The sequence below is a fragment of the Castor canadensis genome, chromosome 7, assembly GCF_047511655.1.
Source record: "Castor canadensis chromosome 7, mCasCan1.hap1v2, whole genome shotgun sequence".
NCBI classification, from domain to species: domain Eukaryota; kingdom Metazoa; phylum Chordata; class Mammalia; order Rodentia; family Castoridae; genus Castor; species Castor canadensis.
In genome coordinates, this window is record NC_133392.1 from 74,265,165 (window position 1) to 74,291,432 (window position 26,268).

Sequence of the window (26,268 nt, forward strand, 5' to 3'; positions counted from 1 at the left end):
GTGGTCAACATGGCCAACCTTGCATCTCCCTATCTCCAAGACCTTCCACAAGTACAATTTGACCTCTGCCCAGCTTCCCTGAATCAACAATGGGTCCTGCCTTCCTTCCCCCATAGTCTACCACTGGTTGATTCTTCTGAGTAGGAAAAGAAAGTAAAAAGTAAGACCAAAAGGATCATATTAGAACACATAGGCATCAAAGCTCTCAGAGACTGTTACCTCAATATGGGCAGTTCTCTGGGCCCTGGGGCATCTGTACACTACACACTGTGACACACAGTGGGGTTACCACCTTGAACAGGATTGGCCATGAATGTCTTAATCCAGGGCATCTGCTCAGTGCCAGGCTAACATAGATTACCCTACAGCACAGTGACCCAATGTGCCAGGCCAACACAGGCTCTAGTCACTTTCATCTACCCAAGGGGACTGGAGGAGAAAGGAGGGGAGAGGAATGAGGTGGGAATCTGTAGGGCACTGCAGTGAGCAGCAATCAGGGTTCCTGGTCTTCCTTCTCCCCAGCAGAAAGGGCCTGCTTATCTCATTGCCCTTCCTGCCCTCAGGAAGACCCAGGAACAGGGGGCTCCTTCGGCACTTCAGAATGATCACAAGTAATTTGCCTTTTTATTCATATAGAACAAAATTTACAAAGTCATTCATACAGTTTTTGTGTTTTTTTTACTGACTTCGAAAATTGGGAATATTCAAAATACACTTTTACCCCACTCCATTCTGTCATTATTTACACATATATACAAGAAAAAATGAAAGAGTCTCTGTGTGAGTGTGTGTGTGTGTGTGTGTGTGTGTGTGTGTGTGTGTGTGGTTTGTGTTGGCGTTTTCTCGTATTAAAAAGCTCTGCTGGTCGGGTGGGTGGGCGGGCGGGAGGGCAGGCGGCGCGGTCAGATGGAGGTGCCGTGGGAGGTGTCCAGAGCCTCTGGGAGGACGCCTCCAGGCACGGGCTGAAAGGACATGGGGATGGGGGTCTTCACCGGGCTCTGTCGGAACAGCCCCCCATTGGGCGACCTGTGTTTGCACTGAATGGAGGGCATGGTAGCCGAGCTGCTCAGAGGCAGCGGCAGGTTGCTGCTGGGCCCTGACGAGAGTGTCCGGCTGGTGCCATGGCTGCTTTGCTCTGGCAGAAAGGTGCTGACTGAGAGCTGGGTGTTCTGGTACTCCCGCGTTGGCTCTAATGCCTGGCTAGGAGCCAGGCCCCCCATCTCCAGGGCCGAGAGCTCAATCGATGCTGGAGAAATCTGCTTGTGAGCAATGTCTTCATCCATGAGGCTGTTCATGCGCCGATGCACCTGTTCCAAGTTCACCTCTTTGTCCTGGAGAGAAAGCACAGGAAGGTCAGGTGAAGCCCTAACTGTGTTTGTTGCAACTCTAGAGACCTGGAGGCACAAGGCCTGGTCAGCTTGCTGGACAGAGCATTCCCCATTGCTCCCACCTCCCCTCACTCTCACTGGGATGGCAACCCTATGTCACCTGGGGAAGCTATAAGCCAGGACATTACTGCTAATGTAGCAAATATCCTGCAAGCTGGCTTTGGCAGCACCGTTCACCTGCTGCACTCAGCTTTGAATCTAGCCCTGTAAGTATTAGAGGCAGCCTGGAGCAGGAGAGGAACCCTGCCTCACCTGGTGACCTGTGTTCTACCTGTGCAGCACCATCATGGAGGCAAGAAGAGGGACATGTCCCTACCTGGAAGACTGATGGAGTGTGGGTTTCCAGGTGGGAATGAGGAGTGGGGACAGTGAGGCAAGGGGCTTTGCCAAGGTCAGCTGACTCTCCTGGTATCGTGAGGGCTTGAGGCTGCCCAGATGGATAACATTCACAAGTGACACTCTCACCGTGATGGGTGGCATCACTGAAGATTGGTTTGTTTATTTAATTTGCTAAGAAAGAAAATAAAACAGACCCTTATTCTTTCCAAATAGTGTTTTGCCTTTAATGTCAGAATGAATCAAGGTAATTGCACAGCTTGAGAGCTCGAGGAAAATGTCATCTGCTTCCTCAGTTTCTCCCCAATGAAGGGCAGGACAGCCAGTGCCCAGAAGAGCCACACCAGCTCCTGGATGGTCCCCATAGGTGCCAAAGTGCTAGGAAAGATGGTGGCTGCTCCTCCCTGATGCAACAGTTCATTTCCAAGACACAATCCTGAAGGTGGTCTAATGCTGACATCATAAGTTGGAGAGAGGAACTCAACCCCTGTCTGCCTTGTATGAATACTAGAAATTTAGTATGAAAGAAATTTAGAAACCTTGATAGGCTTTCAAAAGGAAAAAAGAGGAAACATTCAAAATAAGGGCTCTTCCAGAAATTGTTTTGAGCTTCTCTGGGACTGGGGGACTAGGGTTCCCTCAGGAGGACATCATCCAGAATGACCTTTATTGAGTCCTCACACCCCTCATTTGAGTGCACCAAGCACAGGGCTAACCCCAGGGAGACTCTACTTTGAATTTCTCAGGAAGGCAAGGAACTGAAGTGTCCTGTAATTCACTTCTTGCTCCAACATTCCCTGCAATGGGGAAAGGGGGACGACTGGTCTCTACATCCTCACGACTTCACAGCTGAAACATAGTGCTTCGCTTCTAGTGGAACAGCTGCTACAATTCTAAGACCTTCCCAGAGCAAAAAAAAACTGACAACTTTCTAAGACAACGGAGAAGTTATTTCAAGCTAGAAGGAAACAGGATAGGACAGCACACTGGCTTGAGAGTGAGGCAAGGCAATAGAACTGGATGTGGTGTCATAGATGGAGGTGACACTGGAAATCATTAGCAAGCCCCTACAATAGAGCTAAGATTCCAGTGATCAGAAGCCCAGCTCTTTGGTGCTGGGAGATTATTTCTGAGTTGAGGACACTAATTGGTAGCAAGTTTCATGAGTGAAATGGTGGAAGTGGGTAGAGGACATCAGGCCTCTACTTTGCGTGGAAAACTATCATTCATGTAATGCTTTCAATGATTCCTTCAAAAGTCTGTACAACAAAATTAGAGATAAGGGCAAAATAGTTTCTGCTGGGTATTGAGGGGGGGAGCGGGAGGGGGTGGAGTGGGTGGTAAGGGAGGGGGTGGGGGCAGGGTGGAGAAATAAACCAAGCCTTGTATGCACATATGAATAATAAAAGAAAAATGAAAAAAAAAAAAAAAAAAAGAGAAGTTGTTGAAAAAAAAAAAAAGTCTGTAAAATACAGATGCTCCTCAACTTATGGGTTAAATTCCCCACCCCCCCCCACACAAACTCATCATAAGTTGATAATATCTGTGAAGCAAAAAGTGCACTTAGTAATTTAACCTATCAAATCTTCTAGCTTAGCAACATAGTATACTCTAGAGTACTGGTTGTTTGCACGTGTGCTCCTGTGGCTGTCTGGGAACTATAGCTTGTTACTGTTGCCCATCATGGCCAGAGTGTGGTACCACATATTGCTTGCCCAAGAAAAGATCAAAATTCTAAGTGTACTGAATGCATATTGCTTTTGCACCATGGTAAAAGTGAAAACACACAAGCTATACCATGATAAATTGGAGACAGTCTGTATATCACAAATTAAATTCAAGTTCTTTTCATTATTACCTTATACTGTGATTAAGTCACCTGTGTGTGACTTTCCCCCTTTTTTCTGTTTTATGTTTTGTTTTTATTTTTAAAATAATATTTCATACCTGTCATTTGGGGCATTAGTGTCTTTAGTGCCACTCAGCACCAATGATCTCTTCCTAAAGAGATCATTGCTTTATTGATCTTTATTGGTCCATGCTTTATTGCTTTGGGCAATTATTTGCTTTGGAAGAATTGTTATTACTGGATGATGGTTTGGCAGGTAACCTGCTTACTTAGTCAGGAGACAGGACTGTGATGAAAATAAGGACAAGACTGAGTCTCAATCCTGATCAAAGAGCAGAAAATAGTTGGTATTTGATTAGGTACAGTATGAGAACTTCTGCCCAGCTTTCTGCTCTGTAGCCATGTTCCTAGCTTCTGGGTTCTACACTCAGTACAAGCCCTGGCTCTGCTCATCACCAACCCTATACCTCTGGCCCTCTCATGGCTGCCATGGAACTCCTGGGAAATTCCTAACACAGGCTGCAATACCTTCATCTGCATTAGCCACAGCTGGTACACAACTGTTTGGTAAATATTTGTATATATAAGCTATTTTTATCTCTAAAATATCCAAAGGGCACAAGACTAGTACCAGAGAGCCTGGAAGCTAAAGACATTGACAGGGAATTTCAAATACTTTCAGGGTTTAATAAGCCAACCTTCCTTTCTCTGCAACTAGGAAAGCTTGGAGAACATTGGACTAACAGGACACCCTCACTGTAGACAGCCTTTAATTTCCATGGAAGAAAACCAATGATCAAGTAGTCCTGGAGATCACTGAAAGAACTGGTTAGTTGCATAATCTTGTACTTTTCCTCATGTCTATTTTCTCTTTAGGTCTTTAAGGTCTCCAAAGGTTCCCTTATACCATGGTTGTGCTAACGTTCCCCTTTGGGGATTGAAGGACATAAGCGAGAGTCTTGGTTCTAGCCATGTTCACTCTGGATTCTGGCAGGTGGAAGAGACAGCCTGACCCTTTATCACAGAGGCAAGTAAGCACTGTGCCAGGAAAGGTATCTAGGAGGTGATTCCTGTTTTTCCAGAATTTGAGAGATACAGAGAAAGGATAACTTCCTGTCAAAGAAGGCCACAGAGAGGCAGGGAATTGAGAATAGAGGTCACAGGAAAAGGAATCCTCTCTACCTAATGTCAGGGAAACAAACATAGAGATCTTTGGGGGAAGATAGACCAGTCAAAACCCTCTGTGAGCAAGGAAGTTCTCCAAGATGGATGCCTCCACCACTAAGTACCAAGGAGAAGAGGCAGAGGGGATGGTGGATTGTGAAAGAGGCAGGGCACAGGCACCAATCTGGCATCTTAAATACAGCTGTGAGGAGCTGATCGTATACCATTAAAGCACTTAGAATAAAGACCAACTCAGGCAGTAGATACAGACATGACCAATTAACTTTGAGACAGTATTTCTGAAGGAATGGGCTTGAATAAATAGTTTCTTAAACTCATGTGTTTTTTTCCTTGCTTCAAATTAAAGATAGATGAGTCGGTTCCAAGGACTGCAAGGCCATGCAGAGAGAATGAACTCCCAGTGTGGTTATTAATTAGCCTTTAACCTCTCCATGTGAGGATGCACAGAAAATGTCCACACCAATTGTACAAATTTTCTAGGGAGAGCTTCCCATGCCAAATGGCTGTCAAGAATCCAACCTCCCTGTGCCAGTGGGACCACTTTCTATTCACATTCCATTATCCCAGTAGCACCAACACTAAGACAAATCTGGGAGAAGAGAATGCTACCTGGAGCCTGCTGTATTTGGTTGTTTAACTGAATAAGAAAATGAATAGAACAGAAGCAAATGCCTCCTTGACCTCCCTGGAAGACAAATACAGCCTGCCTTAGTGTCCTTCAGCTGTCTGCTTCTGCTGCTGTGTACTGGGCCAGAGCTGAGGAGCAGAGAGAAGACAACCTTGTTTGAGGCCCTCCCAGTTTTATCTTCTTGGATCACCTGGGGCCACAGATTTAGAATGTGCAAGGTCAGTCTGGTGGTATTCCCTGCATTTCTGGCCAAAGAGAAAGCAGCAGTATTCAGCTTACTCAAGGAAAGAGGCAGCAGCGATTTGAATAATTATACATGTTTTAGACAAAATGGTGCACTCTATGTTATGCAAATTCAAATAATGGGCTTTTTTATGTGAACTACATCAGTTTACATCCTCATTATACCAAGGTTTCAGTGTTCAGCCAGGTAATGACATCTGTGAAAAGAGACCTGGAAACTTACTGCTGCCTTCATTAATCCAGTGTAGGTAACTGACCTAGTCAAATACCCAAGAATATGACATAAAATTTATTGACTGCGTTTACCCACGAATCGGCTGGATTCCAGCTCTGCAGTTCTCACCCCAAATTAAACATGACAACAGATGCACCAACAGAGGTTACCGGGGAACCTCTCTCAGGCGTTGTCTTGCAGAGAGATAAAGTTCTGTAATTAAGCCGCTGTTCACCAACGTGGAAATAATACAGTGTATTGGAAAACGGTAATTAACTAAACTATCATCTATATAACAGCCTGTTACACACGGGACTCGTTAGAATTGGCTTTGGTTGGAATCCAACAGCTCCTGCTTTAAGTTGGGCAGGAACAAAACTAGGGACAAGGGACTTCCCTCCTGACCGAGATGGTTATTGGCAGCATTCTTGTGTTACCAGTGAGACCAACCAGGTGGTAAATGAGACCTAACAGCTGGGAGAAATGCCACTGAGGTGATCTTCCTACATATTGTTCCAAAGGCTGAGGCTGGGCAGGAAGTCCATGAGTCATGGTTGGATCAGATCAACAAGGCAGAACATCACCTCAATGAAGTGATCTCAGGAGATGCTGGGCAATTTTTCAAAGCATCATGACAAAGAGTTCTGAGCTGCTCAACCACAGATTTTTTTTCAGGCAGGGCAATGAGAGGGGACCAACTTCACACCCCTGGAAGGAGCAGCAGGATACACAGGAGTAAACTGAGGCCAGGAGTGAAGTGACTTTCTCAAGGTTACACTACCCCACAGAGTTGGAGCATCAGGATCAGTGCTCTTGTCCATCTGGCTCCAAAACCTGGGCTCTTTTCCACTGAGTCAGGCTGTATGCTCCCAGCTTCACCTTGAAGATTCATACACACCTTAGCAGAAGGTTGGTGGAAGGTTTTCACCCTTGGCAGGATATCAGAAGGAAATGTGGAGATTTAGTAAATGATGGTTGTCCAGATCTCCTTAATATGACCCTTTGAGAAAGGGGCTCAGGCATCTGTATTTCTAAAAGGCTCCAGAATTAATCACCTGTGATACGCAGCCAAAATTGAAAGCCATTGATCCAGCTTCGGTGATTACACAACAATTTAACATGAATAACATTTTCTTTATAGGAGCCTAGACTAGTTCATTCATTCAATAAATACTTTTGAGCTCCTACTACCAGATGAGCTAATGATAAAGCATTCATCTTTGGCTTCTGGCACATAGAAGCTGCTCGATACTTCAATTATATTCATCACCCCTTAATGAGAGTTTCCATGTTCAGGAGAGTGGGCAAAGAGATGGGAATACAGAGGTGAGGAGGTGCCAGCAGACTCTCAGCAGAGACAAGCAGATAAATAATTACTGGAAATGTGGAATCATACCCAACAAGGGTGGTGCCCAGTGGCCATAGGCAGGGAATGCTTTTCCAGCTGGTCTTGAGATACACAGTGGTGGGTGTGTGATAAGCATTCAGTGCCTTCCTACTGGAAGATAGGCCCTAGGCTAAGGGCTGGATTATGTCAAACTTTCTGGTCTTAGCAGTGTAACTGTCAGGCCAGGCTCAGTTTTCAGCTGAAGAGGAAAACTGGGGTTCAGAGAAGTAGATGCCCCATTAAGAGCCTGGTCCAGGGAGAATGGAGTCACACTCTTCATTCCCAAAATCCTCTCAAAAATGCTAGGTAGAAACCCATGATCCTGCACATACCAGTATGCCCTTACCCTTGCCCTGTGATGAGCCTATCTCAGGAGGTAGCAGGTGCACACAGGCAGTATGTCACTCACTTGCCACCTCTGAGTCCCACTTCCCCATGGATAAGGATGCCTTCCTCGAAAGTTGTTGAAGAGGGTTTAAGAAGGTAAAGTAATTTTCCAGCACAGGGAAGGTGCCCGAAGGTGAGATGTGCCTGATTTGCATCCCCCTCATCCTCCCCACTGTCCATCACAGGTCATTAAGAAGGAAAACTCCTTGGCTACCATTAAACAAGCATGTCTCTGGGCCAAATGCACCTGTAAGTCACTTTACACAACCTCCCCGGTTCAATTCTCTGTGCAGCACTGTCGTGTTAACATGTATGAAGAAGGAATCATGCAGAAAAGAAAAGCTCCACAGTGTAGAAGCATTAAAGGAGTAGAGGCAAAGAAGGGTGTAGAGGTGAAGTGAGGTCCCCAGGACCCAATCTTCTATGGAGAGCAACACTGAGGAGACTCGCAGACAGATGCTGGCCAGAACACAGGAGCCAGATGCTACTCAGCCTCCTGCTACATGGACACCCTGGCTGGTCACCACCTGTCTGCCATGGAAGCAGGGGGCTGGGGAGGGCAGGCAAAGCAGGAAGCAACAAGAATTCCAAGCTCCCAAGCCCAGTGATGATGATTCATCTCTCAATCCTCCCATTTGTGCAATTCTCATCTTTATTTCATGAATATTTTATTCTTAGAGCAAAGGCTCCACATCCCCATAAATCTAGTGGGTAGCTCTTTACTGCATCCTCAGAGCTTGGTGCACTCACCTGCAATGGGTAACTACTTAATTGACTGATTCCTCTGAAAAAATATGAGCTCAAATGCACATGAATATTAAGGGGCTGAATGCACATTACTACTCTTCCCCAAGTAGGTGTCTAAACTCTGAAGACATCCAGCACAAGCCATTAAACATAGCCTGAGATCCACCCAAAGACAGGCTTCCGGCTCTTAAGAAATATGGCCAAAGGCCCAAAATGAAAACATTCCAAGAGTAAGCAGACACTCTCACCTAATTGCAAATGCTGCTCTATAAAACCTGAGCAACAGTAACATGAAGTAGATTTAAATTAAATACCATCATTATTTTTCCAAGATTTTTCATATATGCTTCTAAAATACTGTTGTTTCAGCCCTTTCCTTAATTCCTATTCCTGACACAATGAGATTCTATCCCCTCAGCCTGGCCTGTAGGTACTTGGGAGCAGGGCCAGCCTTCTTCTCCAGGCTCCTCTATCAGCATCTTCCTCCTGCCCTCCCTCACTGTTAACTCTTTGTTCACTCTACCCCAAATGCTACTTCCTATGTCATCTTAGCAATAAGAGTTGTACTAATCCTCAACATCCCCAAGAAGTCTTCATTACACACTATCCTTACCCACCATGACTCCACCATGTGCTGGTTGGACTGGATGCCTCTCTGCACTTCAGTGCTACTCCCTGCTCACTTCAGGACAGCCCAGATCAATAAGATGGAGGCTTCATGGTGAGCTGTCTGCTGCATCTGCCTATGAGAAGGTATGTCCCTGAGGGGAGAGGCTTGGCCCCTGTAGGCAAGCTTATTAACGTGAGAAGGAAGAAGGTAGGAGAAACTTCATTTGAAAATTGAAAATCTATAAAAACAGGAAAGATGGAATGTTTCCATGCAGCTCTACAGAGCAATGCCACAAGAGGCAGAATGAATGGCAACCACTGTGCTTTTTCCCTGCCTCTCCATAAGCCTTCATTTCTATCTTGGAAACAAATGGGCTGCTGGGGCAGGAAGACCCACAGTTTGGAAGCAGGTCTCATGCCTGAGACCCTGGATTTATACAGAAGATAGAAGTTACTTGCTGGTGAGTAAGGTGTTATGCCTGACAGTTTGGTCATCTTGGTCTTAACTCTTTTTTTTTTTTGCTTCAACTTTCCCATCTATGTCTTTCCAATAATCTCTCTGAATCTATCTCTCTCTTCCTTCCTTCTTCTTTTACACACACACACACACACACACACACACACACACACACACACACACACACCCCATGACAATTAATTCTGGGTAGTACAGGCTGGAGTTATCACTAAACAGGATAGAAAGCAGACAAGACCCCCCAGTTCAGAGCACAGCCTCTCCCTGTACCTGGCTCCCAGGAGATATGCTAGAGGGTTGGAACTTGAGCTAGTGTTTCTGTGCCCCACCCTGCCACACCAGTCAGCCACACCTTCCTGACAATGCCCACTCACCTGGAGACCCTCCTTGCTCCCTTGAACCAAGGGGCATGTACAGAGGGAATCGGATGGTAGACTTAGTATAAACAATACAGATAGGGGGTGCAATGTGGATCAGTTAGTGTTTGCCATCTGCCCTGTCCTCCCCATTCCTACTGTCAGTGGTTCTGGGACAGCCCATCCTGCCTGCCCTCTGATGCTTCTGTGTGTGTATAGACATGGGTGGTGACAGCAGGTGAAAGTGCCCTGTGGGGGCTGACACGATATACCAGTCAGTCACAGAGGGATGGGTAGAGCACTTCCTTAAAAGTACTTGCCAGAATCATTCAGTACCTTCCAGTGACTTCCTCATATAAAATTTTCTAGTTGAAAAAAAAAAAAACCTTGAGATGGAACTATTAACTGCCCCTTTATCAGTGAATTTTCTTCTAACTTCTTCCTTCCTTCCCTCTTGTGGTCCAGGAGTGACAGCAGACCCATTGAGGTGGTGACTAAAAAGACCTTGTACTTCTTTACATGGAGGGGTAGGAAGGCAGGAGAGGAAGATAAATGCTGTCAAGACATTTCAGTACTGCCTCAGCAATGCCCTCCTTCCAAGGAAAGGAAAGTCAGATGACAGAGAACTGCCCGGAATGAATGGAGAGTCAAAAGAGGATCAAGGGGGACAGCCACCACTATCCTCTCCAGAGACTACTTTAGAGACTTGTGGATGTGGGTGTGGCCAGCCAAACACTGCAGACTACAGAGATGGCAACCAAGATGACCACTCTGCTCAGAGGCATCCTTTCCCGGTTCCAAATCAGGCTGAGAAGGATCCAACAAGCTCTTACCTCCTCCTAGCTATTTTTCTTTTCCACATGGTTTATTTTATCTTCTCCCTTGACCCTCTGCCTCTAAAGCCATTTTATGAACTTGTCATATGCCACCTGATTTTCCAATAAAAACAAAAGCAGGTAAAACTCTTTTAAAAATAGGAGCACTTTGGGATTTGATGCCACTTTCTTTATAGTTCCCTGTTTGAGATTTATATCCATTTGCCCCAACAGACTGTGTAAGCAGAGTTGTGATTCTGGGTGTAGCCGAGGTGTCAGTGGCAGTGACAGCAGATAGTGACAGCAATGGGTAGACTTGTTCCAGGGGCCAATCTGCAAATTCTCTGCTGGTAGAGCATCATCCATCACCAAAAGACTCCTTAAAACCATCTTTTTGGGAAACTGTCTCCAAAGGGCCCTTATGAAGGCTTCATTTAAAAAAGCTTTTTTAAATGAAGAACACCCAGTGAGACGGTTCTGTCAAGGGACAAAGGCCGCTTGTGGCTGACACACACAGGGAAGCAAGTGAACCCAGAGACCAGAACCTAGACAGAGGCACAACATGCCCTGAGGTAGGTGTAGCAGGACGCAAGTGGGAAAGGTTGGGCTCTGCAAGGATAGGGAGAGGGAGAAAAGAGATTGAGGTAAGGCGCAGGGACCCTGATGCTAGGGGAGAAGGGCCCCACGGCCTTGGTGAAAGGTCAAAGAGAATCAGGAAGGAATGGGGGCTCCTCTCTTACCCTACAGGTGGTCTCTCCAGGTCAGGGTGGAGGCACATGAGCGGGGCAGGGTGGGGAAGGGCTCTCTGGCGCTGCCCATGCTGTACCTGCTCTATAGATAAATACAGGATTTTAGTGGCCTCGGCAATTTGTTCCAACATGAAACCATTCCCTGCATTTTCTCTCTTGCTTTAAAAACAAAATGAAACCATGACATAGTTCCCCAATATAAAGTGCTGCTGTCTCCCAACAAGATGACTTGGGTAAATACTAACTGGAAGAAAACCACCCACCAAATGGTCCAGTGGGACCTGGCCGCCTGCCTCTAGGCACTGGAAGGGAGAGGCAGGACCCAGGGTACGGACCTCTTTGGGGGTCTCCTGGTGGCACCGGTTGCTGTTCCACCACAACTCCAGGGCAGCCACCAAGCAGGCCAGGAGGAGGCCAATGGCCAGGATGCAGAAGACCCCAGCAAAGCTGTGCAGCTTGAGGGATTTGCCATCAGCCTGGGCGCTGGTGTGGCTGGTGAGGTCACAGCGGCCTGTGTGTGGCCACCACTTCTGCTTGAGTACGTCCAGGTCCCCTGTGTCCTGCAGCTCCAGGATCCTGCAAGACACAACCCAAGTAAGCCGTAGCCACTGACCTTATAAACTTACCCATGGGGGTCTTGGCCCCTGTGTACCATGATGGTCCCACCATTAAGCCTTGATCTACCAAAGCAGTTTTCTACCTCATCTTCCCCTATAACCCATTCTCCACACTGCAGGTAGAGCGATTTTCCCAAAATATGCATAAGGTTTTGTCTCTGCCCTCCTCAATAACCCTGCTGCTGTCTCTGTCCTATTGCCTATGAACAAAGTCCAATAGCAAAGGATGTTGAGATTCCCATGGATTACGGAGCAGGTGCTCAAGATAAAACTGGGAAATACAGAAATGAATCAGGCAACACTCAGACTGTGAAGTTAGGACGTTCATGGTCACAAAATGTTTTCTGTCAAACTTTAGTAACTACAGGTGAGCATCCCTAATCCAAAAATCTGAAATCCAAATGCTCCGAAATCTGAAATTTTTTGAGCACCAATAGGATGCCACAAGTAGAAAACTGCATACCTGTCCTCTGATGGTTTAATAAATATAAACTTTCTTTAAAATATTATATGAAATTACCTTCAGGCTATATGCGTAAAGTATACAGAAATTGATTTCATGTTCGTTCCTAGGTCCTAAGCCCATAACATCTCATTACATATATGTAAATGATCCCAAATCAGAAAAAAATCCAAAATCCAAAACACTTCTCCTAAGCATTTCAGACAAAGTATACGCCACATGTCTTCCCTAAGTCTCTGCCACTAAAATTTACACAATCCTTTATTCACTCATTTGATTTGAGGTTCTTGCACACTGTGCTCAGTATGATGCTTAGTACTGCTGACTGTGTGTGGTCTAGAGACACAGATAATGACCTTAGGACAATTAGAGCAATCAGTGTAAAGACAGAGAAGGTGATGAAAACAATGAAATGAAAGTAGAGGTGCCAGGAATGGCACCTTTGGGGCGGCTTAGCATGAAAGATTAAGGAAGAACTCATGGAGGAGGTGGCAGTTAAGTGAAACCTGAAGGCCAATTGGTCACAAGGTAACTCGCACTGGTCTAGAACATTCTAGGTACCAGGAAGTGTCTGTCCCAAGTGCTTTGCAGATAGTGTTAAATACTCATGTCAACCCTCTGAGATGTGATTTCATTTTTACAGAGAAAGAAACTGAGGTACAGAGAGGTGAAATACCTTCCCAGAGGTTGGCAGGGTTAGCATTTAACAAAGCAAGGAAGAACCTTCCTGGGACTAGAATCACGTGTGAATATCTTGTTCGGTGCAGGGGCTTGTCATGTTTAAGCAACTGCGACATGGCCAGTGAGGCCATAGAGTGGTAAGTGAGGAGGAGGACCACACAAGATGAAGAGAGTGAGTAGAGCTCTTGTCTGGTTCATGAAGATGTATTTGGCTAACAACACCTGAGTGACCTTCTTGTACTCTGGGTATGCACAGTTAGAGAGAAGCAGTTCTTCAAAGCCAGGAGAAACTCATCAGGCTGAGCAGTATCTGCCCCACACTTGCATTGCAGGCCAGCTGTGACTGCAGGTGTGAGGCTATGCTCAGTTATCATACATTTCATCGGGTAGAGACAAAGGGTAACAGCCTGAGGGGTCTCCTGACCTGTCAGCATTATAGGCCTAGCATGGCAAGGCTTCTCACTGGCAGACAACAGCCTGGCTTAGAACAAAAAACAGGCTGAGGAGGCACCAGATCTCAACATGAGTCCCTGGACAAGGGACCTGCCCCTGTTGAGCCTCAGTGTCCTCATCTTTCTGACACAGACTGTGAGCCCCCACTAGATGAGTAAGACAGAAGCCTCATGACAGACCTGTGTATTCCTTTCCATATTTTTCATGTACAAACCCAGTGGCTGGCACAACTAAGGCCACGAGCAGATGTTTGTTCTGTCAATAAATGTGTGAATATATATCATCGAATAATGAAAACTAACCTAAACTAAAATGGCCATGGTGAGATCATGACATAATGTCTATCTAGTGCTCAGGGTACTGATAGCCCAAAAGACTTAGCATGTGACCGTGTGTGGAGGGTCTTGGTCAATGAGATAAATGCATGCTTCACATATCTGTCTATGTGGTTTGGGGCCATGCTTGGAATACCCCTGAGCACCACAGCTTTCTCTGATGGCACATGACATGATTAACTGGGCAGCTGCAGTGTCCTCTCACATCTCACACAGCCCTTGTCAGGTCAGGGAAGCTACGTGTCTATATGTCCAGTGGCCTCAATTCTCTGTTGGCAGGGTTGAATAGGTTGAACTTCCTGTAAGTTATAGGAACCCCAGTGCCAGATATGAAGGATCTCAGGACACTGGAGAGGACAAATGGTTGAAATATTGGCTCACCGTGGAGAGAGCACAGCTTTGAGTTTACAGACACAGACTCTGTGCTGATGGACATTGGTCCAAATCCAGACTCTGAACCGCTCAATCTTATCTCTCTCATCACTAAAATATGAGATTAAATAAAGGTACCAACCTCATAGATCATTAGCTCACAACCTGGTGAGTAATAAGAGTTCCATAAAAGGTAGTTAGTTGTTGCACAGTCTGATGGACATACTGACCAAGAACCTTATCAGGCTAGTGTTGATATAAGCCATTTCTTACTGAGGTCACAATAGGGGGCATTGTTTATACTGTTTGAATCCTTATAACAGCCTGCAAAGCAATTCTTATTATGTCTGTTTTACTTTTTGAAAACTTGAGGCTCGGAATCTAGATGATTTATTCAAAATTGCAATTAGGAGGTAGCAAAGCTGCTCTTCAGATCTGGATCATTCTGATTTGGGAAGCCATGTTCTTTCTGGAACAACAGGCTGTTCTCAATGGTCCAGTTCTGGTCTAGGGGCTGGCAAGGCTCTGGCCAGATTGTGGAGTTGGATCCCCTGTCCTTTGCTTACTAGGCAACTCCTGTGTGACACTGGGCAGGCTTAATTTTGTTGACCTTCTCTTCTAGCTCCCTATAATTGTATGTATCTTTTATGTCCACTCTTATTCCAGAAGGAATTAAGGTAATTTATAGGAAAATGCAGAATCAAACAAAAAGAAATTTAAATACAGAAGCAATAGAAAGACAAATCACAGCTATAAAGTACCCTCTAGAATGAGGCTAAACTAATGCACAACATAATCCATACTGCTGCTTACTAGGAAGCCAGAGGGATAATAGCCACTTCCTGAAGCCAGTTGGTCTATTTTCCAGACAGATATAATTGCAGGTGCTTTCCTTTATTCAATAGTTGTGGAGCCTGCTACACAGTAGGTGCTCAATAAATGGCTATTACGTTGCTAAACATTTATTGAATGCCCACTCTGCATGCTGAGGTCTGCAAACCTGTTATAGCACATTACTCCCACCACACACACATACAGCTATGCTCTGTCCTCTGCCAAAGCAAGAAACAGCTCCCAGGATGAAAAGAAAGACAGTTACGGCAGTTCTGGATAAGTCTGGGCTCTTCTATTTGCACAAGAACCTTTTTTCTTGTAAATGACATGGTGCCTTGCCCCTGGACCGTGCCCTTCTCTCTTCTGAGGCATACTCAAGCTAAGAGCAGCTCACAGTTCTCCATGTACCATACAATAGAACCTCTTCTAGAACCACTGGTAATGGTAAATTAGCAAACTCAAGTCTGAGGATTCCCTCCAAAGAAGATGCCTATCTATTGGGAAGAGGGATGCTACCAGTCCAGGAAGACCTGCACCATGCAGGCAGATGACAATACTGCAGGAGGCCAGCACAGCCTGCTGAGGACACTTACTTATCATCATAGATACTCAACCTTCTGATCAAAGCAAAGAGGTAAAAATTTGTTCTTGCCAAAATGATATGGAAACTAGACTAGCTGCTTTTGTTTATGGTGATGACTGGGATGACAGAGAGAAGCTCACAGTATCTCTGGGAAAGAATTTTCCATGGAGACCTCACAGTCTTTGAGTTGACCAATCATGTACAGACTTGTTCCAGTACTAACCTACCTCTCTGGGGCCCTATACCCATATGCTGGTCTTGGTCCACTGCCTTTTGGTGCCATAAAAAGGGCATCTAATTTCTTTTGCTTCCAGCAAGCCTTCTGGTATTGGAAGAGAACAGCCACACCCTCCTCTCCCTTTTCATCTCCTTCTCCATATCCTCCTCTAAGCTAATTTGGGCCACCTGGCTGCCCTGTATTTCAAGCCAGGACACAAGTTTCCTGGTCAATGGCTGCTCTCTACTGTCTTCAGTGCACCCACATTCACTTCTGCAGACTTCCAGTAGATAAATGAGCAATGCCAACACACAGGACTCTAGCCTCCCTTGCTGGACCCCTTACTTCCAGGAGTACTGTCTTGGGGCACATTGGCTGTTTGGGTGTTGCTGCTGCATTGGCCCCACAGGCACCCTTACCATCTGTTCCACAGAGATGCTCACAGGTTTATGGTCTGTGCAATCTCCCTGAGCCTCTCATCTAGGAAAAACAACTCACACAAACCTCAAGAACACCAATCAATGTGTTCTAAATCCTGAGGAGAAACCATCCTTTCTTCATGCCTTTAATCTAAGCAATACAGAAACTTCTCTTTTGTTATTACTCTCTGCTCCAGGAAGCAGAGTAAGGCAGAGAATATACACTTGACGAAATTCTAGCAAAAACTCCAAACCTTCATTTACTTTAATTAGTCCTACTCTTTTACCCAGTTTTGCAAGCAAGACACTGATTGGACTAGTTGCAAGCCTTCCCATTATGGATCTGAGGCTCGGGGGCTGATGAGCAGAGAAGGGACCGATCTGGACTTTTAGGATATAGGAGAAGAGAAGGAAGTAGGGTTTGCAGATCCAACAGCAACACAGGTACAGTGCTGGAGCTCAGGAGATCTCCATTCTACTCCCTGCTCTTCCAGCAGCCAGCTGAGCAACCATGGTTGGCCTTTACCTTCTATGAGCTGCGGATGTAAAACAGTTGTTTTTAAGAACTCTTGCACCGCCCTTCTCAGCAAGGGAACTCATGAGTTAATTAGACAAGGGGGGTGCCCCTAAGTCTGGTACTGTGCCCGCTTTTTCACTTAGATACTTCTGTCACATTTTGAATTTTGGTTGACTTTGAATTTAGTTTTCCTCACTGGTTCTGCAATTCACTCACTCACTCATCAAGATGCTACCTCACAGACATATCAAGTAAGGGACTCTAGATTTATACCTTCTTGGGGATGGGAGGCCCTGTTGACAGGCTACCTACTGAGAAAAGACCACTGAGTTTACCCAAGCCCTTCAGTTTTACTTTCTCTGGCTAAGGTCAGGTCAGCTGGTCCAGGACCAAGATAAACTGCTATGGCAGAAAATGGGGGTGGGATGACGATATATTATTGTTCTCAAGAAAGCAGTGCACATGCCTGGATTATGCACTTGGAAACCTGATCGTGTCCAAGGGTCCAGAACTGAGCAGGCTCAAGGGATGGACTCACACCAGCAAATCACATATGAAACTTAATGGGCAAATGCAGGCCAGACTGTGTTTATTTCTTGTGGAATGTATCCATGCACTTTGCTTAGCTTCGGACCCTCCAGTCTGTGTAACTATCCTCTCTACTTCCTACTCAATGCTCCTACTTTTTCCTAATGTTAATTACCAAAGAAATTGGAATTAACTCTCAAATGATGGTTTGGAAACCTGGATTCTGATTTGGGGAGGATGGGGAAGAGGCAGGTAATGAGTATCTGTATTCTGCCGCAGAAGGCCAGGTACACTCCTGCACTAGCAGGTAACATCTCTTTGGACCAAGAAACTCCTATCACACAATCCATGAGCCCCCTTGGACCATGCATAGGTGAATATGGAGACATTCTGCTTCTCTGACCCCATTGTTTTAAGTCTCCACATTGATGATCGCCACTTTGAAGATACATTTATCTTTGAAAGTTATTATTATGACACTCTTAGATCCTATTCATTATTGATTTATCTGGCTAACTTTTAGTGCTCCTGCATGCGTCAGATGTGGCACCTCTGGAAAGTCCTCTTGGGTTTGGCCAGATGCCAACCCTAGCACCCTGAGAAAGTCATCATCAGTGCACTGATGCCCTGGGCTGGCATTGTCTAGTCACACAACAGTCCCAACAACACTATGCACTTTCATAAAAAGGAACTATATACTTCATATTTTCATCCCAGACCTACACAGGGCTTAGTTGGAAGAGGATGTCTAACTACATAATTGATGCTTCGGAAGATGTGAAGTATAAATGAGTGTGTGTTGCATTTTATCTCCTATGGAAGGATATTCTCCTATCCCAGCTGCTGGAGTCCTGAGGTTGTGGAGTTGCCTTGTTGACCATGCCTACCTCTGGGAGAAGAGGTCCCTGTAGGGGCTTCCATGCTGCAGGGCGATCCCGTAGCCCTTGCTGCTGATGCTGTTGCCGATGACAGTCACCGAGCAGTCGTCATCTGTCAGGGCTGCATACTCCACCACGGCCACATCCCATAGAAAGGCATAGTTCCCCTTCTTTGCCTGAAAGACCCAAGTCACCATGAAGTCAGAGGGGCCTTGCTCTGCTGAGTTAGTTTCAGGAGGTAAGACATCTCAAAGGCAGAATTTGGACCTATCTAAATTGTCCTCCTGCCCACCAGACAACACAGCAAACTCTACTATTTTCAGATTGATGCCACTCACCTTGCTTACATATAAAAAGATGTGCAGGCTCCAGCTACATCATATCCTATGAAGGGGGATGAGCTGAAGGTGGGTGAGTCACAGTGGCATGGACCCATTTCTCAGATTAGAAGACTCACCCCTGGAGAATACATAATGTAACACCAAGGGATTGAAATTTTCAAATTGGATCTATAAGGGGAGCATGTTAGCACGGAGATGGGCAGAACTCCCTCCCTAGAGAGCAAAGCCCTAGGGAGCAGGCAGAATAGGACTGTGATAAATCTTGTCCACCTAATATTTCTGCTTAGAACCTGACTAAATCCTGCTTAGGGTGAACATGGGCAATAGCTCTAGGTTCAGTACCTATAGGTGGCCATGACTTAGCTCTGGCACATGTCCAGAGCTTGCTATGCATGGGGATGAGCCTGTTAAGAACAGGACCTGATCATTATGCTGCCATGCCAGCCTAGTTTCCTTTCATGGCCACACATGAGGTTAAGCACATGTACACACACAAACACATGCATGTATGCACTGCACACATACAATGCACATGTATGCACATGTGCACACACATACACATACAGGAGCAGGGTTCTGGGATTCATGCTCCCATACGGGGCAACAGTTACAGGTTATTCCATCAGGAGTCTGCCTGCAGCACAGCTGAAGTGCTGCTCTATCAAACCCATCCGCAGCAGACATTTGCTTCTATCTTGAGTCATAGTTCTAACTTTGACTAGAGTTTGGGCACTCAGAGAGAATGTGAACTGCTTTACTTTTTGGAAGGAGATGCAAACTAGACATCCTCACTTGGCCTTCTTAAAATAGTGTATAATGTTCTTAATGCAGCGAAGTGCCCAGTTTTCCTTCTCTAGTGAGCACACTTATGCATCCTGCTTTTTCCATTCCTCCAACCATGGCTCACTTATACTAGATGCTGGAAGTGTGGGCCTGGTAATAGGGCTGAAGCACCACAGGCAAAAATGGCCAAGCTGTCAAGCTACAACCTTCTTGCACTGTCAAGGGCATTGTTCTTAGCTCCTGCCTTTGTTCAATGGAGTCTTCATGTCCCCTGACCTTTTCCAAGAAGCATAATGGATGCTAAGATGAAAATCAGGCTTTTACTTCTTTGTGAGAGAGAACTTGAGACAGGATCTTGGCTATGTAGCCAAGTCACAGACTCAGCTTCCCCAGATAGGGGACACCTAATATACCAAACCTCGGCCTCTAGGGCAGCCAAGAATCTCCTCTTTCCTTGCTCTCACTCTTTGCTCAGGGTAGCATCAAACTCACAATCCTCCTGCTTCAGCCTCCTGGATGCTGGGATTACAAATATGTGCCATCACTCCCAGAAGGATTTTACTTATTTCAAGATCATAGTGCCTGTGGCTCAAGATGTCTAATTTTTTTTGTCAGATTCTCTCCATCAGAAGGATTTGTGGACCAAACATGACCTTCTACAGTGGGAATAGGCTGTTCCTAGCCTTTCACAAAATTTTACCCAACCACATTGTAAGAAATGACAAATATGTGTGCCACCAATTGCCTTTAACCTAAGGGAGCAATTCAAATACTACACCAAAGTCTCATTCCTCAACCAAGCCAATTTCAGAAGTCCTAAAGGACTTTGACCCAGGTTGCAAAATTATACACATCTTGCTCCCTCCACATAGGAAGATAACAGTCTTTAGAGTTTTTTCCTGCTGGCAAATGAGTTTTCTCATGAAAAGATATAAATTTTCAACCTCTTAGTAACCAAGTTTCTCGGCAAAATGTTGACTTATGACCTAATACTTGGCTTCAGTCAGACTTTGGAGCATTTCACATCTATACTCGCAATTCAACATGACAATCAGACACTGTTATTTGTATGATTTCAAAAGGGCACGTCATGTTGAAGGAAGAATTGAGATCAGCTTCGTTTCTACCTTTCAAGTGATGTTCAAAGAAGGAAAAGAAATGAGCTGGCTCAGGTAGAGTGGCAACTGACTCCAAGGCAAGCCTACTGTGGCCACCAGAATGGTGTACTTGAATTCTTTAAGCCACAGCACTTGTGGTTGCAAATTGGGCTCAGGGGCAAGTAAACACAGCTGCATGAAAAACCTGCATTCATAGTCCTACTGGACTACACTGTGAAAGACGAACTATCTGGAAACTGGGCCGGCAGTGTCCCAGCCTCAGATCCCTGCTAACCAGGAAGGCAGTCCAGAAGACAGGGGAAAGCAAGAGTTTCTTTTTTTGACCTGCTGGGTGACCCCAGGCATCCAATGTCCCCATTTGTAAACAGTGATTAAATTTACCAGTATATATCCTGTGTCTGCTTCAGGAGGCATGTGGCTAGGCCCCAAATCTGCCTGACAGTGTCAGAGCAGAAGAACTTGGAGAAGATGTTGTGCCATATTTTGTGATAAGGCCAAATAAGAAGCTCTAACTGCAGTGGACAGAGCAGATTCTAGCTCTCTCCTATGAGATACTCTTTGTTCCCAACATCTCTTTCTCATTTCCTCAGCATCCCAGAGCTCCCCAGGTGTCCTCTCTTAGCCTCATACTGAGAAGAATGCAGCACCAGAATCTCCCCACCTAAAGTCCCCAAAGAGAATATTCTGGACATTGTAGACACATCCCCAACCATTTTGGTGTATCATAGAGGCTGTATGACACATAAACCTTCTTAGGTCTGACCATGTTGTCAGAAATATTTCAGATGCAGCCATAAGAAGTCCAAACACCACTACCCACGATGGCTCTTTATCTTTGTAGACTTCTTAACTGCTCCTTTGCGGAATGAGCTCTTTCTACTCCTACCATCCCCACACACACACCCTAAAAATCAAAGATGCACTTTTTCATTGTAAGGTTAGAATCAGTTTTCCATATCACCCTTAATAATTATGACACAATCTCCTTACTTTGTGCTATTTGATCACAGGATTGGCTTCTCCATATGGGAGACATCTAATTTATCAAGATGCTGAGTCCAGGAGAGCCAAGAATCTTAGCTCTTTTCTGCTCTTTCCATCACAAACTCACCCCTCCTTTCTTGAGTTTCAGCATTCTGCTTCTAGGTTCAGCTAAGCTTCTGAGGGATAAGCTTCTGTTTCATCTCTGTTTTCATTAGGACAGCAAGTCTATTCTCTCTTCATTCTGCATCCCTTCAACAACATTTTGGAGATCTCTCTTACTAAGAGACTGTTAATTCCTTGTTTATATTAAGTACTCTTTTCTGTAAAGGATTTTCTTCATGTTCTTGGGAAAAAACAGTACAGGCAGGTATCTAGCCTGCTCTCAACTGTGCACCGTGGACTGGTGCTCAAAGAGAAGGTGAGCCCAGCCACCTCCCTGAAGTGTCCCACAGTCTCCTCACTGTTTCAAAACAGATCTTTAGAATCACTATTTTTTGCCACTTCCTATTCATACCAACGCTTTCTTCCTTGTATCTCCTAATGTGGTCCTTTCCCTTCTTCTGAGGAGGCTCTGTGGGGAGCTAGGGAGAGCAGGCATATAGGCTGTGAGCTGTTTACAAACAGATTATTGATATTTATTTCATAATGCCAAAAGAATGAAGGGGTGAATTTAATTAAGATACATTGTAAGCAAATATATAAATGTCACAATGAACCCCACCATATAACTATTATATGCTATTAAAGTATTAAAAAAAAGGTCAGTGGTGCTGCAGCTTTGTGTTCTGTTATTTAAAACAAAATAAAACAAATACCATATTTCATCCTTACACTGGGTTGAATTATCTTTATGTGGTCAGTCCACTAATAATAGTAAACATACTCTGAATTTCTATTTCTAATTACTCACTATGTATCATGTGGCTATTGGAAAGTTAGACCATAGACAAGTTTGTTCATACAGCCAGCCTCCTCTGAGCCCATGGCTCTCTGTAGTTTCTAGATGGGAATTAAGAGCCAGCACTCAGTTCCTATGACCCCAATGAGCACCTCAGAACTAGCTCTAGGATTCTGAAACTCAAGCCTAGGTTTTTTCAAGTGTTTCAGAAGGCATTTTGCAGGTTATTTAAAACAGCTGAGATTTTAAAGTTAATCTAGCCTACAAATGTAATTTGTCTACCTTTACAGTGTGTTTTTTATTGATAATATCCCATGTTGGTGAAGTTATAGAAAAATGAGATTATTCTTCATGGTCACTGGCATCACAGAATCATACAACCTTTTGGAAAGTAATGCACCAATATATAACATGAGCACTCAAAGTTGCTATATCTTTTACTCTATTATCAAGTTTGAGTGTAACCTAAACAATAATCCAAATATGTCTAATATGACAAATATTTGAAATATTTCAAGCCTATTGTTAGCTATAAAGCAACCATGTGAACTGTTTAAATATTCAGTGTTAGGAAATAATTTAATAACTTATGGTTCATGAATATGGTGAGATCTTATGCAACACATACTAATTATGAAGACTGCATTAAAACTGTATAAATAGTGCCAAAGTGCTTGGAAAGTCTCCCTGACATCCTTGGCCTGCTTCTAAACATTTTGCTTCATTTTGTTCTTCCCCTTCCCCAAAAATAATTAATTAACAAACAAAAACCATTAGTACAGACATAAAAAGAATAGATGTGAGAGAAGAAAGAAGGAAGAACACCTTTGGCAGTGGAGAAAGTCAAAGGCAATCTGGGCATCCATCCACAGGATGCCAGGACAAAAGCAAGTAAGAGGACCACTCCTGACTTATCTCCCTGAAAGCATCTTAGTAAGAAGAATTCAAGCCCATCCCTGATGTTCACTCCTTTTGCACTACAAGTTTGTAAATGGAAAGCAATGTTGACCACAAGGGTATCTGATCCCAGCACTTTCAACATCCTTCCTAACATTTTGGCATATCATAACCAGCCTCTATTGCTGGAGGAGGGTTGGGCACCATAAACACAACCACAAGTGAGCTACAGCATTGGATGACTTGCTTGGTCTCCATGGCTCTACACTTGTAATATGGTAATAAAATTAGATTGCTGGAGTTGCCTTTCATCGCTCCACTGCTTCCATCCTTTCCAGAGCTCACATGGAGTACAAACTTCCAAAGACATCAGTCTTTAAGAGAAGACCCTCATTACATTCTTCTACTCCAGCCTAATTGCTTTGAGAAAGGGGCAAACAACAACATTTTCCTCCAAATGAGAATGCTGGTGATGCCCACACCAGTCACAAATGCTACTGGAGAAAGGAGCTAAACAAAGCCAGGTATCCACAGTGCCAGACACAGGGTGGGTGTGGGACATCTGCTGGGTTCCAGAGTCTTCATAAACCTGATGTCTTTTTCATCCATGAAATAATCCTCAACAACATTCATCCCCTTTTACAGATGAAGAAACCGAGGCTCATAAATATAAAGTGACCTTCCCAAACAAGCTCAGGCAATAAACAGTGAAGCCAGTTCAACCTGGGTTCCAGCTGGCTCCAAAAAGCCCATACTTTCCTCTCTGCCATGCGTGGGCATGGAAGGGAGGGCTGTGAAAAAGGCTCCTGGTGCCTTTGCCCTTGGACCATTTCTCAGGGATGCTGCTGGTGACAAACCACATGCAAATGACATTGCTTGCTTTTCTTCAGCTTGACAAAGATGATTCCCGTACCTGCTGAAACTGTTGGAGAAGGGAAGACATGGGATCTGCACCATCTTGGGAGTCTTCGGAAATCTGATGTCTTCACATGCATTAACTATCCAGGCCGCACACTCACTGCCTTCTCTTGCATCCACGCCTAATTCTCCACAAAGCAGTGCTCAACCTTCCAAGCACGTCAAGTCTTAGCTCCTATTAGCATGTTCATATCGTGGCAACACATTGCCAAACCCAGCCTGAACTCTGGCTACAGTGATACCTGTATTATGCACTGTGCCAAATCACAAGACGCAACAGTAAAAACCCAGACCATCTGCAGAGAAAAGGACAATTTTACAGCTTGCTCGTAGGAGTGAGGGCTGGCATATTTCTGGAATGGCAATTTGGTGGGGAGAATCAAATGCTTCTAAAATTTGCATATGCAGCAATTCTACCTCTGGGGATTTATCCTATGGAATTACTCAGTTTCTAAAAAGATGTTTGTACACAGATTTTCAGAACAACACTGGTAAACTAGCAAGAAACTGAAAGTAGTCTAAATGCCCAACAATTGAGAATTGGGTGGGTAAATGACAGCATTAGATGACGGACTATCATCTCACTGCTTATATGGTATTTTAAGCGCATTGGCTGCTAAGTAGAATGCCCATGGTAAATGGGAGGTAGCCCTGGGCTGTGAATTAGCCTGAGTTCTAGAGTCTCTGTGGATTCAAATCCCAGTTGTATTGCTTGACTGCCTTGTGACTGCCGATAAGTCATTTAACATCTCTGGGTCTTGGCTCCATTGGATATAAAATGGACAGAGTCCTGATGATGACTTCATCCCTCACTGTATGTGACATGCTTAGCATTCTGCAAAGTACAAAATAACTAATATTATATCATTTAGTGAAAAAGGACCTGTTACAACAGGTAATATTCCTTCTCAATTATTATGTCAATAATAACTGAACTATTATTGAATAATTAAAGAAGAATAATTTCTTATACAGAAACAAAATAAAGTACCAAATACTAACAATGGTCATCTTTCAGCAGTGCCATGATGAGTGCATTTTGTTACTTTAGTGCAGCAAGTCTTTCTTTTGGGATTGCAGATGTCTAAGAGGGTAATTTTAGAGATTCAGCCTCCTATCTTGAGCATCTTGTAGTTGAAGGAGCAGAGTGCCAGAGGAAAGGCCATCCCTGTTACATCTGCCTCTTTGGTGAACCCACATTCTCAGGGTCTGAGAACTGCTTCCTAGAGAACCCTTGCAGTGTAAAATTTCAGAGCACAAAGCACTCTGCCTGGCACAGGGGAAGGGCAACCTTGCCCTGCTCAGCTACCTTCTCCTGCAGTTAGTCCCCACTGGGATTCAGGAGATCAACTCATCAGCTGTGATTGAAACGTTTTTCCTCCCACTCACCCCTCCTGCCAGTCATCCCTCCAACTTGAGCATTGTGTGAGGCTATGTGAGTGTGTGAGAACTGTGTGTGTGTATGTGCATAAGTGTGGGGCGATGTGTGAGTATATATGGGTGTGGACACGTGAGAAGGTGTGTGTGTGTATGGATGTGTATGTATGCATGTGAGAATATGCATCACTATATATATCTATGTATGTGAGTGTGCATGTGTGTGAAAATTGTGACTGTGTGTACATGTGTAAGTGTGGGAACTGTATGAGTGTACATACAGTATATTGAGATCTGTGTGTGCAGGTGTGCATGTATGTGTGTGGGTGCATGTGTGTATGTGTGTTGGTGTGTGAGTATATATAAGAATTGTGTGAGTGGGTATGCAAGTATGTATGCATGTAGAAATGTTACTGTGTGTATGTATGTGTGTGAGTGTATGTGTGTGCATGTGTGTGCACACACATATATGTGTGAAAAAATATTAACAGCACAATAGCCTCCAGGGAGGCAGAAATGAGAACCAAATTATAAAGCTCCTAGAGAAGTATAAAGACTCAAGAAAATTCTCTCCTTCCGCTGGATCTGAGGAACCACCTCCCTGCCCTTTCAGAACAATGGAAAGAGGTCATCCAAAATGACATGAATTTGGAAGGCACCTGGAGGCTGTTCACAAAGCCCACCTAA

The 26,268-nt window shown here is 44.6% G+C and overlaps 1 protein-coding gene across 5 annotated transcripts in view; it reads right to left on the reverse strand.

Moving 5' to 3' along the window:
* Nucleotides 1-600: 600 nt before the first annotated feature.
* The window catches only part of Grid1 (glutamate ionotropic receptor delta type subunit 1), a 705,633-nt gene continuing 679,965 nt past the window's right edge, over nt 601-26,268 (reverse strand). For 3 of the 5 annotated variants that reach the window (XM_074079329.1, XM_074079330.1, XM_074079331.1), the window contains 3 exons: nt 18,275-18,441; nt 11,704-11,944; nt 601-1,331 (listed from right to left, as the gene is read on the reverse strand). In XM_074079329.1, coding sequence (XP_073935430.1) covers nt 903-1,331; nt 11,704-11,944; nt 18,275-18,441 — 837 coding nt within the window. In that variant the 3' untranslated portion in view covers nt 601-902. Of the gene's footprint in view, nt 1,332-11,359; nt 11,451-11,703; nt 11,945-18,274; nt 18,442-26,268 lie in introns of all 5 variants that reach the window. The other 2 variants (XM_074079332.1, XM_074079333.1) reach the window with 2 other exon arrangements.